Source organism: Strix aluco, chromosome 4, assembly GCF_031877795.1.
Source record: "Strix aluco isolate bStrAlu1 chromosome 4, bStrAlu1.hap1, whole genome shotgun sequence".
NCBI classification, from domain to species: Eukaryota; Metazoa; Chordata; class Aves; order Strigiformes; family Strigidae; genus Strix; species Strix aluco.
Window position 1 is genome coordinate 96,395,767 of NC_133934.1, and position 21,230 is coordinate 96,416,996.

At 35.0% G+C, this 21,230-nt stretch overlaps 1 protein-coding gene across 1 annotated transcript in view; it reads right to left on the bottom strand.

The window, feature by feature from the left end:
• Positions 1-21,230, bottom strand: part of RYR3 (ryanodine receptor 3) — a 254,312-nt gene that overhangs the window by 9,525 nt on the left and 223,557 nt on the right. The window contains exons 84-97 of the mRNA XM_074824480.1: positions 20,908-20,988; positions 20,403-20,491; positions 19,866-19,994; positions 19,396-19,500; positions 18,237-18,318; positions 16,605-17,929; positions 13,083-13,141; positions 10,043-10,211; positions 9,317-9,403; positions 6,802-6,999; positions 6,035-6,165; positions 3,014-3,056; positions 2,308-2,435; positions 1,312-1,372 (exon numbers count right to left, since the gene is read on the bottom strand). Coding sequence (XP_074680581.1) covers positions 1,312-1,372; positions 2,308-2,435; positions 3,014-3,056; positions 6,035-6,165; positions 6,802-6,999; positions 9,317-9,403; positions 10,043-10,211; positions 13,083-13,141; positions 16,605-17,929; positions 18,237-18,318; positions 19,396-19,500; positions 19,866-19,994; positions 20,403-20,491; positions 20,908-20,988 — 2,687 coding nt within the window. The remainder of the gene's footprint in view (positions 1-1,311; positions 1,373-2,307; positions 2,436-3,013; positions 3,057-6,034; positions 6,166-6,801; positions 7,000-9,316; positions 9,404-10,042; positions 10,212-13,082; positions 13,142-16,604; positions 17,930-18,236; positions 18,319-19,395; positions 19,501-19,865; positions 19,995-20,402; positions 20,492-20,907; positions 20,989-21,230) is intronic.

Below are 21,230 nucleotides of genomic sequence, written 5' to 3' on the forward strand. Positions count from 1 at the left end.
CCTTTGCTTCATTATCTGTGAAATGCATATTAAAGTTGACACCCCTGAAGATGCAAATAAAGATTAAGAAGACTGTGCTAATTACATCATCCCATGAAGCACCTTACCCCTCCCCATACATGGGATATGTAGATAGGTAGGTTGACCTAGGGGGGGGACCCAAGGAAAGTGTGCATAAATTGAGGGTGGGCAAGGAGTGAAAAGAAAAGAAGATGGATGCATCCCCAACAAACTCGGACAGAACCAATGCAGGAACCTGGACCGGTGATCTCTATTTCTACCTCTCCCTCTATCTCTCTTCTTTTATTTTTTTTTTTTTTTTTTTTTTACTTTTTCCTTATTATCATTAAGTAACGCAAGGCATACTATGTCACTTGCTGTAATTCGCTATATACTTAAGTCAACTATCGTGTAGCCAATTAGTACATTGTGGGAAATTAATAAACGTCTGGACTTTGAGACTGTTGTCCACTCTGTTGGGGATTTACGAATCTAAGTCACTTGTGTCCCTCGTTTGAGCCGGACATGACACCCCTACCTTAAAACTGTTTTGTTTGGGGAGTTTGTTCCACAGTACTTTAAACTTTAATACTGATTCTGGAGGAGACAAAATACACTGTGTTACTCTTGAGACACTTTATTCTGTTTAAGTCTCAGACCACGTCAACCAGAACAGCCAGAAAACCTAAGGCACATAATGCAGCTTCTTTTAACAAGCAGTGAACCTGAAGCCACTTTGACGTGAAAGCTCTTATTGAAGAACAATGTCTCAGTGTGCTTTTAGTGCACAATGAATTTATACATCATCACTTGATTCACCTTGGCCTTCTTGTTTGTTTGGGAAAGCTCAAGAGAATGCAAAAAGAGGGTTCACAAAGAAAGGAATTTCAATATCAGTGTAGTCCTTTCAAAGGAGAAGGTATGAAAGAAAAGAATTAACCAACCATGTCAAACAGATGATTCAAGGATAAAAAAGGATAACTTTCTGTAGACTGTGCTTGGTTTTAAAAAAAGACACCTTTGGTTGCTAGATTGTTTTCTACAAAATAAAATGATTGCACCATTAACTTCCAAAATTCTGACATTGTATTAATGATGGGGAGGTGCATATTGCCCTTTAAAATCAAAATGAAAATTCTAAGATAAATTAAAGCAATTTGCTACAAAACAAGACAGGAAAAACTATTTTAAAACAACTCTGTAATGCAGTATCATTTGTGTATGTTTGTTTAAAATAAAAGCAGATGGTGCGAGACATGCAATCATGTTTAGAGTAAATCAAAGCACGTTATTCTAGCCTAACATACTCACATTATCAGTGAAAACAACTCCGAGCTTCCAGATGTGGTACTTTGTATCAATGGAGCTTAACCTAGGAAATACAAAGTTTTTGAAATGCATCAATGCCAAAACTAAGTATTGAATTCTGTAAGTATAAACAACAAACTAGGTTTGGCACTTCACCTTTGTTTGCTGAAGGTGGTGATGTACATTACATATTTTTTGAGTAATGTAGATGCTTCATTTTTCAGAGTATTCATTAACTTTGAGCACCTATACACAGTTTCTAAACCACTGAAACTGGTGGGACAATTTAAGTAGGAGTGATACTGCTGTAATTCCAGACTTACAAAAACTAAAATGTGTGTTATAAGTAGTGAAATGTGGAACCTGACTTGGTTGCATGCAAAAGATACGTGTTCTGTCTAGTGTAAAACATTGCCAAAATTACCAAGAGAAAAGGTAATGCCTTCTGCAAGGTTCTAAATATTTTATTAGCCATTAGATGACATGCGCACGGAAATCCTTCTTCTTGCGTGCCTTAAGTATCAAGGAAACTGAACTCTTGTAGGAACCTAAATCATTTGAGACTTGGATACCTTCAAACTCTCATCTTCACTGGTAGATTAAGTCAGGAAGACATCTCTGAATTTTTTCTAGATAGCTGGCATCTGAATATTTGTTATCAATACTTTTTCTGTCCTTTGATTTATAAACTAACTCTGTTCTAACACCTGAAGAACTTTTCTGCATTTATTATTTTTTAAAATAAAAGAGAGCCCAACTATATCAGTCAGCATCAACTTGTGTGATCTTTTTTTTCTTACTTTTTTTGACACAAGTATAAGTATGTTTTAGAACAAATAAAAAGCTTTTTTATTTTACTTCCACACTAGGAAGATTTCTCCATTTGAATTGTCCATGTTGAGGAAAACATCACTACAGTTTCAATATAAAATCCGTTTTTACTTTTGATGGTGAAGTTATGCCAACACATAATTTGTCTGTGAAGTTCAGAAGTCATACCATGATACAAGAGATGCCTCTTCTGGTTCGCTCTCTTCCACTGGACTAAAATCAAGGGCGCTTTTGTCCAAACCCAAAAGTTCTGCTATGCGCTCTGCTCCATATAAGTCTCCGTACTTGTTAATAACCTAAAAATGTAAGAAGATGAGCTTCTGCTCAGAGAAAGACCTTGGTGACATTCACCCTACTTTAAGCCAGTAGTTGTCAGAAATTTAAAACAAAAAAAAAAAAAGTCTTTCACAATTAACTCTACTAGAACAGTCAGAACTCCCAGAAAGCCAGGCAGTGGGAACATAAAAAAGAAAAATGGAAGCATTAAAGGCTATTATCTGAAAGCTTATCTATAATTTGCTGTCATTTAAGCTGGCATGTTTTTCTTTTTTTAGAGGGATGAGTGGGCTTTGTATCCTAAAGATGACAATGACTGTAAATTAGACCTGTGTGGCTGATTGACAGCACAAAGTTATTTCAAATGCCTGAGTCTAGGAAGGAAACCACAGCCTTCTGTCTTCCTCCCTCCTCCCACCTACGCTGCAGCTGTCTGTTCACTGAGACATTTACCACAACAATGACTTCCATGAAACAAATTTCAGTTTTCAATTATTTGTATATTTATGTGTACAGAAGTTTATTACACAGAGATATCCGAATTAACTGAATAATAGATTATTGCCATGACTAACGTAATAGAAATATAAAAGCCTACCTTCCGTTTTACAAATTTGTCCCAGTAATTGTTAGGAAAGGACCTACATAGATAAGGCAAAGATATTTCAAGTTATTTAACTTGTTAGGGAAAAGAAAAAAACAGCCAAAAAAATTACTGCAGATTCTGGTACAACTGCATTCACTCACACACCGCACTTTGAATTATGAGAACAATTTCTTTTCATGTGGACAGCAGCTATTATTAATCATCATTCACTACAATATCATCTTTCCCCCACACTTTTTCACATCCATAAATATGATTGGTTACAAAAGGACAGCAGGCTAAATATTATCACCTAATGAGCCTAACAATAATAGCAGGGTAGTCACTATAATATCATTCATCTCCTAAATAAATACTTTATTGCTCCTAGCCATACAAGCAATACAGACAATGATTTTCAGAGGAGAATAAAAGTCTTGTAACATAAATAATTTTTAAGTTCACTGGTTTACATTTCAAATAGAGACTGAACACTTGGGAACCAGTGGACTGTTTGTCAACAGAAAATTAAAATTCAAAAAATATTTTAAAAAAACCCTAGCAAAACTGCAAAGATCATTTGGCAAAAACAGGAGTTAGTGGTAATCTTGTTCTCAGGTGCATTATATTGTTACTGGATCTGATGTCCCAAAACAAGACAAGGTAAAAAACATAGTTCTAAAGCTGCAAGACAGTTCAGCTAAAGAGTATTTTGCATCATCTGCCTGTGAGCAGCCATGCCCACACCAGTAATTAAAAGAAAAGCTATTGTGTACACCATAGAGAAGGAAATAAAGCAGTAAATCTTAAGTATTGAGGAGGTGTCAGGGTATCTTTTATTGAAAATTCCCTGCTTTTTTTGAGAGTAATGAGCAGCCATGATGCTTCAATAAGCAACCAGTTTTGTCCAGGAGAGATCTTTACAACAGACACTAGGAAATACATCAGCTTTGACCTGCAGGAAAAAGTGTTCTCTCTTATCAGAGATGTTTCCCTGATCTTCAATTTGATCATAAAAAATATTGTTCTTGAACTGTCTTACAAATAACAGTACCCAAGAATTCCTCATTCTGATTGTCTTACTCTGTATTATGTCCATTTTAAAGAACGCCAATTAGTAGGAAACACTGCAAAATTTAAGGTTTTTCTCTCCCCATTTCCTGGTTGCAACACTGAGTTGAGCAAATATGCAAGAAGGTAAAACAGAAAAATAACTGCTTAAACTAAAGGACAGTATTGGTAATAAAAAGCAAGTGTTAACATCAAAAGAATGAGATTCCAGAACACCGGTCTGCTGGGATGTGAGGCAAACTTCCCAACAACTACTAAGTGATTGATTTTTTTATTTTTCTGAACTGAAGTTCTGAATGAAATTAATCCAGATAAAGTCAAATGGTTCCAGTGACTCAGATGGTATATTCTGGTCCAATGCTCTATATTATTTCTTTCCTTGATTTCTCAGAATTTTAAGCAAACTGTGTCTCTAATGCAGCCAGCTTGTGACTATCTCTTTTACCACAAACATCTAATGGTGCTACATTTATCAGGGTACCTCTTTTGCCTTTTTAATTATTTTTCACTTATAGAAAGCACATTTTAGTATGTACACAGTACTGGGTACCCTCCAGCAGTGGTTATCCTGATGGTACAATACCTGCACTAAACCTCAAGAGTCAGTTCACATCAGAGGGAAGGATTAGTCTTCTTAAATTAGCCTTAATCTTTTATTCAACTTCAATAGATAGTGCAACATGCTGAGAACAGGCTGTACAGCATGTTGTTCGGGATAAGCTGACAACATATCTCATTAATTCATGCTTGTTTTTGCCAAGGGTAAACTTACTGGATGTCTAGATAGCTTGCTATCACTAGTGAAAGAAACAGGTTGAAAATTAAGCAAGCTCTCCAGTTTCCCAATTACCTTCTATTGTAACTTCAATAATACATGCTAGTCTGTGTTTCTAACTGAAATTAAGGAAAATTCTTAAAATTCAGGTGTAGGAAAACAAAGCATTCAAGAACTGACATTTTAGACATTCTAATTTTAATGAAAGAACTAAGGGCACTATTTATAATGTACAAAAATTGAGTATGACTGAGAAGATAGATATTTTGGCTATTTGGCAGCATATTGTCACTCTGATGCACTTAATTGATTATTTTTGCTGGCTTGTTCTTATCAAATACTTAGCCTGCACACACTAGCCACAACTACTTTGTGACTTGCAAATAACTTTGTTCCTTTCCAGCTTTCTGTAACTGTCCTTAAATTATGATACTATTAGGGAAAGACAGGAACCTAAGCCTAGGTATACTAGTACAAAAACATGATTCTAGTTGTTTTGAAAGAGTAAATTCTGAAAAATAGCCTGTAGACAAGGCAGTGTTCCAAGAGAAGAGAGTTGACTTGCTATATTTCTGTGTGTCACTCCTACAGACTGCTGCAGCTTGATGATATTTTTCTTTTTCTTGCCTACATTTGTATCATTCACTCACAGAACAGCAGGTGAGTCTCCTAGAATCAGTGTATGACTACTACAGTATTTGCTCATGCACACAACCCAACAGTAATGCCTGTCAGACCTACTCAAATTCTGGGATTGCTAGTTTACACTAGATTTACTTCTCTTGTCATATACAAATTTTGTTATCAATAAGTGGGAAAGAAAGGCAGGAGAGCACTGCTATACAATATGAATATGAAAAGGGTGGAAGTTATCTTTTTAAAACTTTCTCAATAGTGACAAATACGTGAAATGTCTTAGAGTTTGTGAGGTAAGATGCACAATCCTTGCAAACCCTAGAAAAATGAAAAGGAGGTGGAATATACATGTTATGATAGCATTTATTAAATAAACTGATAATACAGGATTTCACATTAGAATTTACTACTGTAGCATCCAATATAAGGTGAAAAATGCCTTTCTTTTAGATGAACTAGGTGGCAGGTGGACAAGAAAGGTTCTAGATCAGTAACTTAATGAGCTATAATATTTATGAACAGTTTACATATAACCATTTAATTTTACATACGGAGTATTTATAACCAGGCGATCCCACTGTCCTTTAATATCATCTTCAGATGGCTGTTCAGTTATGTATAATCCGTCAAATTCCAACTTTCTAGCTATCTCCTTTTCTCTCTTGAATACAACCAGAGGGACCTATGAAAATTACAGTGGACATCTTTGTCATGGTTTATATACTTTTAGAAACCATGATATCTACAGCATTAAGTACTGTTTATAATACTACATAAGACCACTTATCACACTAGCACCTCCCACCTCCCACAAGCAGACCAATGCCTATCCAGTCTCTGAGCAAGGGCCACCTTGAAAGTCAAGCTCCCACGCCCCGTTTTTATTGCTGAGCACAACATTACATGGTATGGAATATCTCTTTGGTCTGTTCAGGTCACCCATCCAAGCTACACCCCCTCCCAACTTCTTGCCTTCTCCCAATGTACCACTGGGGGATGCACAGAGAGAGTGAAGCAAAGAGAAAGCCTTCACACTGTGCATGCACTGTTCAGTGATAACCAAAAGGTGGATGTGTTACCACCACTGTTTTAACTGCAAATCCAAAACACACTGCTATGAAGAAAGTTAACTCCATCTCTGCCAGACCGAGCAGAGGAAATGCTCCAGACATGAGGAAAACATCTACATATTGAATAGTAAGAGTTTGTAAACAATTAGGTACAAATAGATATTCCAGTATTAGCTGCAAAAAACACTTTGGGACATAGCCAATGTTCTTTAACAAATAATAGATTAATAATAAGATTCAGAACTTGCCTTTAAGCAGTAGTATCCAATCACACAGACAAAGGAGATGATAGTATGAATAACTGCCAGTGCTCTGAGAGCAGGTGCCATGTAACCTGTACTTTCTTCTAAAACAAAAAACACCATGCCCTCCTCCTCTTCCTCTTCATCAAAAGAGTTCCAGAGATTAGAATCTTCCTCTACTTCATCAAGTGGCTCTTCTGTCACCTGACAGAAATTCAGGAACATGGAAAACACACAACAAACTTAAAAGCTTTTCCTTTACTAAAATGACAAATGATGTTTGCAAAGCTTGCTCCTGGGAAGATGATAGAGCATTAGCTTTGAACAGTAATGCCCTTCATTTTCACAGCAGAACCCTCCGTATCATCTCATGTCACTGAAAAGAGAATCTAGAAAAAGCAAGTACAGGCATACAACAGTTTACAAATCTCTCCTTTAACAGTGCCATAGCAGAACCAAAACAAACAATGAAAAAGTCATGCAAAAATGGAAGAACCAAGCAATGACAGGGTTATCTAATATGACTGAATTTACAGTTTGTTTTGTAATCTACGTTGTTCCTGATTATACACTAGAGTCTAGAAAGAAACAAAGTTCTCATGTAATCAACTTGTACATTGTTCATATATTTATATTTCATGACTTAGAGCTTACAAATTAATACAGTATTTAATCAGTGTTTTGTAAATATGCCGAGCCATAAAGCAGACATACTGTCCTAAATTCTTCCAGCAACTTTAAAAATCTGGCCTTTAAAATTAAAACCCTAAGTGCCCTTCTTTTGTCAGCTTTACTGAAAGCTGAAGTCCTGTTCAGTCCTGTTTGGCTCCCACTGACCCTTTCCTATCTATGACAGATATACTTCTACTGATAAACACAAACTTTTGTCCTCACTCTGCAACAGAATGGGGTTGTTGGCTGACCCACAAGACCCAATGAAAAGCAGAAGAGAGTGGGGAGAAAAGGACTGGCATAGACAAGAGCAGACTTCTGTGTATACCTTTGAAGTCCATCTTCTCTAACCATATGGGATGGGGAGAGGCAAGAAGGGAGCCTTAAACAGCACTGATGGTCTTTCTCCTGGAATGGTGCACATACATTCTACCCAGTTTTCAGGAGCCTTCTGCATCTTTACCTGCCCTGTCTCCAAGACTATAACTGTGTTGTAGGAGTTGCTTTTCAACATATTTGAGATCAGGATTCAGTTATTTCTAGACTGAATGTTCAAGCCAGCTGCTTTTGTCTTCTCTGAAGTTTTTGCTTGCAAACAACAGGACTAGAAAATGTGATACTGAAAAACACAAGATTCATCAGATTATTCCAGCTTCCACCCTATATCTAGAAGGGGAAAGTCAAAAGGGCCAGATTCCAGGATAAAGGTAAAGGAGGACTTTTCTTAAAGTCTTCAAATCTGTATGGAAAGGAGAAAAAAATGAGGCTTTTATGGATCAGAGTTTTCATGGATAGAGGCTGTCAAGATTCAGGAATAAAATTAGTGAAGGCTGCTGAAGATGTTCTACTTTGTATCATTGGGTTATACACCAGAACCTGAAACCACTCATTAGATTCAGGTAAAACCCCTAAGATTACATTTAAAGTATGGATGTATAACTTCAGCAGTGATATAAAAAAAGAACTGTAGCCCAGTATTAAAAGGCTTCTTTTGCTTTATATTTCTTCTGCCTGCTCATACCAGTCAAAGTCCCAATCCCAGTATAGAAATATCTTCACAACAGTCACTAACAACTGTATTGGCAATGATAACAAAGAAAATGGAGCAAATAAGTACAAAAACTGAATTATACTCTCACATAAAAACACAGAATAGGAAAAAAATATACATTTGATGTTCATTAGAGATTACCAAATTCATTACAAAATATGAAAAAAGACATTAAATAAAGCAAGAACTTGCCCCAACATGCCAAACCTCAGGCCTGAAAGGCATGAAAAAAAATTACAAGCAAATCGAGTATAACTAAAACATATGAGCTCATGTAGTGAAATTGAGACATCAATCTGATTCTGAAATTATGTATAAACGATTTCCCAGTCAAAAAATGAATGTAGTCAGTAGGGTTCTTAAGATAAAGCAGAAATATAATAATTAAGAATAATCAGGTGAACTGAAGTCTCTTTAAAACACGAGAGAAAAAAATGAACATTTTTGATGTTTGAATTATGTCGGATTTCATATTTCCCATGACAAGATTAACAATCCAAACAATAACAGACTTATGTGAGCAAATTAAAAAATGCCTAGAAACACAAGCTCAACTATAAAGGATGAATGAGATCTGTTCTCATTCAGCCTGAGGAAAACAAAAACAGAATAGGTTTAAACTCACAAATTTTAGTAACAAAATTTAAAATGTTATTTTAACTACTTCATATCTAAATGCTTTAGTTCATGTTTGAAGAGCTTGTAATAATGGCTTTATTAAGCAAGCCTTGAAACCATCACTAAATATTCCTCTGGAAGTAACCAAAAAAACATTTAAAGAGCGATACATAATCTTACCTTGTAAAATAGAAGAATAAAGTTGATGGCAAATGCAACAAATAGAGCAAGAAACCTTAAGTTATAAAAATTTCTTGCCAAGTAGTGCTGAAATAAAAAAATAAAAAATTAAAGGTGGACTGTAGCTAATATCAAGAAAAGAAAATTAGGCAGCAAGGTTTCTAAGAAGATAAATACATAATTGTGTTGCCTTCATACACCAGTTATAATGAGCAAGAGCATTTCTTGGCAGCCTATTCTCCCATTTCATGGTAAGCAGGATCAAAAATAATGGGCTTAAAATTGCAACAGGGAAGACTGATCTAGAATATTAAGGAAAACTTGCTAGAAGGAAATCTGGAAAAGAAATGCTAGAACACTGGAATAAACTACTTGAGACGGTTTCATAGAGTTCATCATTTGATGTTTTCAAGAACAAAGAAAAATCTTATAGAAAATAGAATTAGAGATTCTAGAAGTTAGATTATGGAAAATAGGGAGCTCCTAACAGGGAGCTCTAGAAATTAATCTGTCCTGTTAGACCAAGGAGAAATTACACACACAAACACTCTATTTATATAACTCTATGAAGTATTACAAAAATCACAAAGGACTGAATACAGCCAGTCATTTGAAAACTCATGTCAATGTTCCTTTTATGATGACATTTCTCCCTTCAATATCAAACAAGCATTCTGTATTACAGAAATAAAAACTCAATGACTAAAGTATTTAAGAAAAACTTACAAGCATTTTTGTTTGATAAATTTCCAAAGCCTTGAAGAAGTTAGCCATAACAGCCTCTGGTTTCTCAATTTTTTGTCCATGCCTTCGCTTCTTTTTCTTCATTTTTCCCTCTTCTAGCTGCTCAGATTGTACTTCCTTTGCTTTATCTTGTTTCTCACCATCTTCCATGCTAGAAGAAACATTGTCTAAACAAAAATACCTAGCCAAACTTCTGTATTGTAAATGCATTCATTTAGAAGGGATTCTAATTCAGAAAGTTTGGCTTTGAAAATTAGTTTTGACACTGGGAGAAAAATGATTGTAAGTAAAAGACTTGAGGTAGACAGTAAACCTGGAGTAAAAAAAAGTGACCTTTGCTTCAAACAATATGCAAGAATAGAGTTGTTGAGGGGAGATGAAAAGGATAAGAAGCCAAAAACCAGGCAGAAGTTACTGTGCCATGCATGCAGTGGATGTTTGCCAAAACCAGCAATGTACATATATGCTCAATACAAGCAACATAAAATTTCTAAGAGTTCACATGTACTTTCTTGAACCTGGGGCTGAAGAAGAGAAATAAAGCTTTTGGGATTTGTACACGGTATTATAACTGAATCACAGTATCATGAAATGAATTAATTTCAGTCAAGACAATCACTGCTGTTAGAGGTGAATGAGTATTAACAAGGAAGTTTGTTTCAGAGGGTTGCACCTTACAAGGCATGTAGAAGATGACAATCATTCCTTCTGCACCACTGAAACACCCTTATGAAAATTAAGTATAAAGACTGTATGTAGTAATAGGGGAATTCAGTTACTAAACTAAAAAAAGCTGAATTTGCATATATGTAAAAAGACTGCTGAGGCATCGAGGTGGTTGAAAGTTTAAGGCATGAGGATAACAAAATACCGTATGTGGTTCACTTTATCACAGTACTACTGCAGTAGGAATCATATGATGGGTGTCTAAGAATGTGTTTATCTTCTACCAAAAAAGTCCCTGTTGCAGTCTCAGAAATGTAAGCCGTTTAAACTCAAATTTGTAAACTGAATGCAATTTGAATAAATTGCAAAAGTACTTGAGAGGAGAATTAAGCATGGCAGACAAGTGAAGACAACAGGGAACAGGAAAAGTAAGTCAAATAAAATAACAGAGGTACAAAGAGATCATGCTTATGGAAAAGAAGAGGTGAAAAAGCCTATTAAGAAAATGAGTTGCACAGGAGATTTTGGGCAAATTCCTAGATATTTATAAACTGCTTCACTGAAGCACTGTTGAATATGCTACTAGTGTCTAAATCAGGAGATCAAAATCAGTCAACACAGAAAAAAGCCCAGCAGTGATATAATGTAACAAAATTTTTAAAAGGGGTCATTTGACCAGTCTAAATATTAACCAACTAAATAGTACATTGTAATATGGTCTAGATAAAACAACAGTTTCTGAAACTGCTTATTTTGAAGTTAGATTCTTATACTGAGTAACACTCATCAACAGGTTCTTTGGATACACAGTACCAAAAAAACCACAGAAGAGTGTAATTGCACTTTTTAATTACTGGAAGTGCTCTAAACAATGAATACGCTTAACATCCGTGCAGGGATTGAAGAGAGAGACAAATAGTATCAAAACGGTTCTGGTACAATAAAATGCAAGAAGGGAACTTTTAAAGTGAAGAAGTATGTTAGACACAGCCTGAAAGGTAACGGATAGGAAATGGAAATATACTGAACCATCACAAGTAGTGTTAATGGCATACTTTAATGAAGTAACAGAAAAAAACCACAAAAAAACCCATTTAAATGCACGCATATGTAAGCATACGTATATGTGTCCACATTTTTGTCCATGTAAGACATACATAAATGCACATATACATGTATGCATACATACACACATACAAACATATATATACAGAGAAAAAAAAAAAAAGGATACTTTTCAGACAAGCTATACAAAGTGTATTTGGTCCTAAAATATTGACTCCAATGGCACACTTAAAAGAATTAACTTTGGCAGGTAAGAGGAGAAAGATAAATGATGCTGAGTGAAGCATTTTAAACATGAAGCAAAATAGCAAACAAAGAAAAAAATGATGTATGGTTTTGAATATGTAAGAATTTCTAGGAGATCTTTTGCATGTGTCTGCAAGTATTTTAAGGGTGCTCATCAGGCTGCAAGCCTGCAATGTGGCTACAGGTCCAGAAAGACAGCATGCCCCTTAAAAGTGGGATGCTGCTAAAGCTAGGTAAGCATTTTAAGTGTTGTTTATAAGGCTGTCATATATAGGGTGACTGGACAAAGGAATGTATCAGCTGTCAAGTTCACAACTTGAGAACAGATAAAAAAGTAATAATAAAAATTATTGGGTTAGTCAAATCTTGTGTTTCAATGATCAGCTACTGTTGTCTGAAAATTATAGTGGGCAGTAGGGAAAGTGTAAATAGCAGTAATGACAAGTCGCAGAGTTTTCAAGCCTGATGCTCATTTTTAAAGGTAGTTATGGGAATTTTTAAAAAGACAGTGGCCACAGATTTATATCACAGAATCACCTAGGTTGGAAAAGACCTTGAAGATCATCCAGTCCAACCATTAACCTAACACTGACAGTTCCCAACTACACCATATCCCTCAGCGCTATGTCGACCCTACTCTTAAACACCTCCAGGGATGGGGACTCCACCACCTCCCTGGGCAGCCCATTCCAACGCCTAACAACCTGTTCTGTAAAGAAATGCTTCCTAATGTCTAGTCTAAACCTTCCCTGGTGCAACTTGAGGCCATTACCTCTTGTCCTATCGCTTGTTACTTGGTTCAAGAGACTCATCCCCAGCTCTCTGCAGAACTGTCAAGGGCCACAAAAATCAGATTGCCATTTTGTTTGACCACTGAGATGGTCTGCCACCTCTTGGGGACTGTGCTGCTTTTCAAAATACTGATGAGACAAAGTGTACATAGAGTGCTCTGAATACTGAGCATTGCTTGGATTCTTCCTGGCCAAATTATCTAGCATTAGGAAGTAGCAAGGAATTAAACAGGAGCTGTGCAAAAACAACTTACTCAGCCTTCTCAGCTTCTGCCTTTCTTTCTGTTTCAGCTTCTTTTGCAATCTCAGATATCTGCAAAAAGTATTTTAATTGTCAAAATGGAGCCATTCAAATAAAATTTTGGTAACTTTAGTTACTGTTTTCTAAGAAACAAATAAAATAATTACCACACTATATATTTTATACCACTTTGCACTTTTAATGTGTTATATTTTTAAAAACAGCTCAGACTAGATTTTAACAGTGAAAACTGCAGAATTCAGTATTTTCCATATAGTGTTATCAATATTCTTCAGCCTTTTTCAGTATAGTGTTATCAATACTGTAACTAGCCCAGTTGACTGAACAACTTAAAAGTAATTATACATGGTTATCAGACAGATTATGTGACCAGTTAAGGATGAAAGTAACTACATCCAGATCATACCCCAATACAAAAGTCACTCAGAAAGACTCAGTGAAGTTATTGGTTATGTGGAAAGTGAGCATCAGTTTGCCTCATTCCAAATATGAAACGAGGAATCATTGATATACTGTGATATCAATGATAGCATCAAAAATCTGAAAAGATCAGATATTACAAAACCCAATTACTTTGTCAAGATCAACTGATGCAATTGAAAATAGACAAATATTTAAACAACTTCTACTTATACAATGCTTTCTTCAAGCTATTTCTCTTAGGTGGGTTGATGGTTCATTAAAACTTTACTGGCACACCTCACAACCATCTAAGTATGTGCTTACAACATTCCCTTAAGATGAGGAAAAAACAATATACAATTTTACAGATGGCTAACTGTAGCAAAGAAGCTGAGGCCTGGATTTCAAACACCTTTAGGCTCAGTGTTGCAAGACCAAACTAAACTCATTTCAAATACAGTTTGAGTATCTAAGCTTCACTGGAAGTTAAAGAGATGCAGGCTCCAAAGTCCTAGATTCACAAAGGAATCTAAAGTGTCTAAATTTGTTACCATTCGCTTTAACAAAAACCTATCTTAATGCTTTACCCTCTTCTGTATTCTCTCTAAGTGCTTAGACACCGATTGTCTATTGGTGTATTTTCCTACATTTCTGGTTAATACATAAATACAGTTATCTAAACTTATTCCTCACTACTCAGCTGGATGCCTCTCTCTCACACATAAGTAGTGAAAGAATTGATAAAAGAATTTACTAAATCAATCTTGCTTTTCTTATCACACCTCTTATCTGCGGAACCTCATCAAGTACACATGATGGAAGGAACCTCATCTAGTACACGTGATGGATGCATGTGTATCTCTTCCACAAAGAGTTTCCTCTAAGATCTCAAGCTGGTGGAAGGCAATTCAGTGATCATTTAATGACACCTAGTTCTTCTAAGGGGTAGGGTTGGGGAAGAATTAATAAATCCCTGTCCATCCTTTACATCCCTCTATCATATGCTCTCTCATTTGTCTCCTTTCCTGGCTGAAGAATTTACTTAATCTACTTAATTCTATACACAAGATTTGTTCCATATTGAGTTTTGATAACTTTTTGACCCTTACTGAACCTTTTTCAGTTTTATCACATTCTTTTTGAAATGCGGAATCCTGGTCTTCAAGAGACAGATATACTTTGGTTTCAAGGAGCATAGAAATATTCTGGAGGTTTCCTCTCTCTATTCCTTTTTGAACAATTCAAAATTTCAGCTTGCTTTTTTCATGTGTGTTGATTGACATTTTAACTGAACTGATACTTCTGTACAATTCTATTATATTCCCAAGATTTCATACCCAAGCAGTAACAATGAACTCAAAATCCAACATTTTGCATGTAAAATTATAACTTTTCTTCCCATATATATAATTTCACAGATTTTTATCTGCTATTTCAAGGGAACTTTGCAGTTAGCTCTTGATTTTACTGCTATGAATAACAGATTTATCAGCAAACTCTGTTATCTCACTACTCACTTCTCTTATTTACGAACCCGCATGGCTCTCAGCACAGATTCCTGTGGAACTTCACAGTAAAAACTACGTCCTAACAATCTTCATCATATACAATTCCATAGGTTATTTTGCAGTTTTTCTGGCTATATGGTAATGTTGACCTTATCACTACACAACTGCTTTTCCAGTATATAGAGGCAAATTTCTGTTTCTATCCATTTGTGTGAGTTTTATTTTTGTAAATGCTTAAGAAAAACAGTGACTTCCCAAAGTGAATTTTTGATTCTTACATTGCCGTTTCTTCTTTGAGCTCTACTTAATAGTTATATCCAGTGCTCTAACTGGATTACTTGAGCTGTTCATATACACAACATGAATAGCAATTTCTGTAATATAGAATTAGTGTAAACATTATTTTGGTAACTTTCACTAGATAACGTATTAAAAGTAAAAGCTGGATAAATTGCATAGGTGACTTTGCAGTAATGACTCAAAGTATCTCCATAAATTACTGAGCATTTTTATCAATAGTTACAAACAAATCCAAGAAAAATATATAAATCAAAGTAAAGCAAATTCTAAAATATTTAGTCAGATCTGAAGGAAAATATTTACTTCAACTATTGTTGAAGAAAATTCCAAAATATTTACTCAGATCTGCTAAAATAGTATTTATAAATACCAACCACATTACATTTATGCTAAATAAGACAGGATTTTAAAAGACTGTCATTTTCAAGTGCACACATAAAAATGAATTAATCAATAAATAAGAAAAATAAATGAAAAATATAGTTTGACCTAGACAATAAACAAATCTTGGAGAAAAACATACAAATGAAGAGGAAATAATGAACTAAGAAGTTGTACAATGGAGGTTTATCTTGAAAATATCTGGAAAGTATACCATAAAAGGTAGATTAATAATGAGAGGAAAGATATCTTTGAATAACAAGTAGAAACAGATCTGAAGTATAGAGTGAAACATAATGACTTCCCAAATATGACAAGTGCATTTGGGTTTTTACATTTACTTCAATCCATTTTTAAACAGAATGATAAATTATGTTTAGCTCAGCTGAGTGGAACAAAATATATTGTTTATAAAACAGAATAAAAGCAAAGAATGATTATATGATAAAGTAACAATAAATTCAGGCAAAATTATTTCAAATACTAGGAAAAAAGGATATTTTATTGTATGTGATCAGTAGAGTATGTAGAAGAAAGATAATAATGATAAGGCATCATTATGGAGAAAGCAAATTGTAAAAGTAATTGAAATATACTGTGAAAAAATGGGGTACACAGAATAAACAAGACTGTAAACCATTTAAAGCAAGAACTGCCTAGAAAGCTGCTAGCAATTTTTGTTTTGAATAAAGTCCAAATGAACAATAACAACAATTTACTGCAGTGAAAGCTAAACTACACTGGGCTGAATTGTTCTGCCACATAAACAATCCTGTTTGTTTTTAAGAGGACAGATTATAAATAATGTTCTCATTGAGAACATTCATTAATCATTTAACTGGCAAATAATTAATTTACTAATAGAAAACTCAGTAATATTATTATTATTTTCTGCAAAGAAACACAAAATGTCTTTAACATACCTGTAATCCTTTTTTCTTCCGAACTGTGTTTTCCAAAGATGACTGGATATCTGTACCAAGGATTTCTGCAATATCTCCAAGTCCAGCATCATGACCATGTTTTGAGCCACCTTCTTTCTTTGTATGAATGCCAAAAATGTCTGAGATTATGTCAGTTTCTCCCTTTTCACCCTTCACAAACTGCACAAGTTCAGCTCTGATGCCATGCTCAGTGCCTTCAGCTTTTTCTGCTTCCATAACATCATCATGGATTCCAAACTGTGTTGGGTCAGGCATGTCCCCTAATATTTTAGTAACTTTAATGTTTTTGGCTCCTTCAACCAGGCCACCCCCAAATACAGTGCTCCAAAGAATCTGGAAAATTCCCCACACTATGGTGAAGAACAGTTGGAACATCCCTACAAATAGGATCCAGAAAAAGGAGAAAAACACTTTCACCATCTCTTTTACTGTCATCTTTCTCACTTTCCTGTATTGTTTTCTTAGGTTCTTCACAGTGACCATTTTAAAAAAGTTGGCAACATTCTTTTTCACTGCAACACAGGCCATTGCAAAAGCTGAAGCAGATTCCAGGGACTTTTCTTCTTCCTCATCATCTCCAATATCCACTACATAACAAGGCTCTGCCTCTTCCTCATCCTCAGGCCTCTCAGATGAATCCGTTTCAGAGATCTGGGATGCTAACTGCATTTCAAAGATCGTGTCTTCACAGAAATTCACAAAGAGTTCCATTTTTTCTTGCTCCCCACCTTCATTTACAACATCAAATATGAACTGCCTTTTGGATTCCTTCACCTGCGGCTTCTCCCACTGCATTCTACTAGATTCACTGATTTCAAAGTAAACTCTTTCTATTTTCTTTGCTCCACCCATTATTTCAATACGGCCAAGGTATGGTTCAAAGTAATTAAGAACACTTTCCGCAGGTTCAAGTAAGCTCTGAAGGCGTGAATCATTAGGCATGTGCTCTGAAAGGTTTGTTAGCAATACTGCTACATTAAATCCGATGTCTTTGGCTGGTTCATGGAATCTTTCCACAAAATCAACATAGTTAAACATATCATTTTCATCAGCTTCTGCACAGGACAGCAGGAATTCAATCTCTGACTGTATGTATTGTTTTTGAGCCTCCATTGATTTCTGGAATTCCTTCTTTGAAATGATGCCTTTACCATCTGGGTCATGCTCTTTGAAAGCATCTGAGTTAGTCAGATCTTTTAACTTGAGGAACATGTCAAAGAACTTCAAAATCATTTCTACATTGCTAGATGATTCTACAAGCGTGTCTACCATTTGTTTTCCAATAGTTCCATTTACAACGTTACCTAAAACAGGAAGTTATTTGGCATCACTACATTTTAAAAAAATAAATTTCATATTCATGCTGAGAACAGAACAAAAATGTTCTTAAATCTTTGTAATTTTTCTTTCAACATGCTTTTCTGTAGCAGCCTTCTTTTTCATGACTAGGTATATTCCAGAATAATCATCAAATAAATATGGAAAAGGTTTTTTTCCTGGCATTACATAAAGGCAATTAAAAAACAGCTTAGAAATATTAGCGTAATTATCATACTTTACATTATGAAACTGAGATAATCATATCTGACCATAAAGAAAAACAGGTCCAACCTTCAAGCAGTGACAAGAGCATCACTACCATATCCTTTAGCAGATCTAGCAGTTCTTTAAGCAATTCAATCTGAGCAGAGTCCTGTAAAAAAAATGGAGTATAAGGTTGGGGTTTTTTTGTATTTATCTGGAAAACTAAATATACTTGGAAAAAAACTATACAGGATGGTCATCTAAATGTGGTTCACATTCTTCAGCAACATTTCATCGTCATTTTATTATGATTACTATCAGAAGTCTTATATAATACGAGGGTAACTTACTAGAGCAGAGGTATTAATTCTATAAAGATAAGCTTTAATAAAGCATTAAGGAGTACCAAAGTGCAGATAAGGGACAGCAGAAACTCACAAAACTGGTTACTCCATAGATCAGTGTAATGCATTGCCACTCAAACAGAGCTAGAACTGTTTAGTTTAACTACAGAAAATGTTGAGTCTAACATGGATTTGTGACCTAAAAACTGTTAAGTATTCTCAAAATTCAGATATACTTCTGTAGGGTGGGAAGAAATCTTATGAGTAAGTCAGAGGGTAGCAGACACGCTGCCTAAGAGTGAGGAAATGACTCTCTGCACTGTTGCATTCAGTGCCTAGAGGCTTGAGTGTATGTGTACATTAAAGCAGAAGTTGCAAAAGAACACAGAAGCCTGAAACTGTGAAGAGACATGGGATTCCACAATGCCCTGCACAGTGAAATGAACATGGCCTCTTGCCCTCCTGCTCAGTGCCTGTGATGAATTAACTGGACAAGTTGACTGACTGTCACATTTCCTCCCTCTTTGAATCTTTCCCAGCTTTTCTATTGCCCTACTTAGCTGCAGCCTGGGAACCATGCTTTCAATGATGCTTCTGTTCTGACAGATCATCAGGTTTTGGCACCAGGGAGGAAGGGATCAAATTGCCACCTTCGTTATCAGAAAGGTATAATTGAGTTGGAAGCAGTGAGTTTGATATTAGAAAAGGTGAGTGCACAGTGATGATTAATGATAAAAGGAGTGATATGAAGCTGCTAGTCCTGAAATTCAGTCTTCGACCTCTAAATTACAATAGGCCCATGCACAACCAATGAGTATCAGCACACTCTACAACTTTCATCATTCACATGACTGTAATTTATAAACATATGGAAAGAAGGATTACTTGACTACTGAAAATACCTGTGAAAGTTTCATCTGCATATTGGCAAAGACATGAAGAAAGCCAACAACTGCATCCCACAGCCTACTATGAGCCAAACTCTGTTGATTACCTATGCAAGGGCCCTAAAAAAATTAAGAAAAACACATTTTTTATTTATATAAAATAATATAAAACAAAACAAATAAACCAATTTGCTTTCCTAAGATTTCTCCCTGAAAAAATAAAAAAAGAAGCTTCACGCTTCCATGAAGCTACATGAGAAGGGTTCCCAAGATCTCTTTGGTATCTAGTGCATAAATACTAGGTCACATCATGTTAAATATGCAGACATTTACATGTTTTAGTATTAACTTTACACTGGGCCAGTGATTCCATGTAACTTTATCAAAATTAGGAAAAATAAAACCAAAGTATTTACAAATTTATGATCAGGCCATGTACTCACAGAACTTCACTGTTAGTACCTTGAAAAAAACATATTGTTTACCTGGATATATTCTGTAAGGGAATTGAATATCTGTTTGGTGACAGCCAAAGCTTTAGAGAAGTTACGTTGTCCTGATTCATCAATGAAATCCTTTCCTGAATAGTACCAATAGAAGTCACTGATTGATTCCTAAGAAAGAAACAATGCTATATTTTATAATTTTGGATTCTGCATGCAATATTTACTGCCTGCATTTGCATCACCAAAAGTTGAATCATCAGGAAATGAAATCTAGTATTTCTGTGTCAGTCTATTTCTCATGACAATAATCTTTTGCATTTTTATCTAACTATGCTCTCTGCAGAAGCGAACAATGAAATAAATTAACAAACATCTGGTTTTACACAGAATTCTGAAAGTCGTCTATTTTAAAAGGAAAGAAGAGATTAAATAAATTAAGTCATTCTCAATCAAAAATTCTTTATTTTAGATATCCCTGAAGAAAGCATTTTCACATTTGATTCCATTAAAATGTGAATTTGTAAAATTGAAGGAAAGGCAAATATGTTATTCTTCATTTTCCTGTTTTTTCCTCACCTGAAGACGCAAGAGATAGTCAACTGTACTAATAATAATATTCACTGTTGTGGTGTTGCCCATCTGAGTACGTAGGTAATTTTGAAAATCTGAAATAAGAAGTTATTTGTACTTCATTAGCATATATAGGAATAAAAAATACAAGGTTATTTTCATATTTTCATGGAGAAATGGAGAATACATTCTTTTTAAGTACCTTGTTGGGTACAGATGCTCACGTGGTAGAAATTGAACTACAGTAGATCACAATGTAATTACAACTGAAGAATTGTTATCCACGTGACTTGCTATAGGCTTTACTATTAACAATTGGCATAAAAACTAAAATTACATTAAGACTTAAAAATTCAAATTGAACTCTGCAATTCAGATTGTTGGCATGCCAGATTCACCTCAGAAAACTAAATGAATTAGAAGAAAAAACCCATTAGAATTGGTTCTATTCAACTCTGTTTAAGAACAGACTCCTCATATACTTTCCCCCAAATTAATTCAGTTCACTTACCATTGTTATGCCCTTCACAGAGTAGTTGTAAAAATCTGAATAGATCTCGAGTAAATTCATCATGCTGCAACACTTTTTCACCTTTAAAATATATAAATACAATGATTATGTGACAACTGTTATGATTAAATATGCAGAACACATAATTTTACAGCAACTTTTAAAACTGGAATTCTAATAAAAACCAGTATTATAAAAGCGTTAAAGCAATTTAAAAGAAACAGACTGATAATAATGAAAAGAAAAACTGAGACAGAAAAAGCAAAGCCAAAATATTTAGCACTTCAATGCATCCATGGTTAAAAAAAATAAAAGAAAGCAAC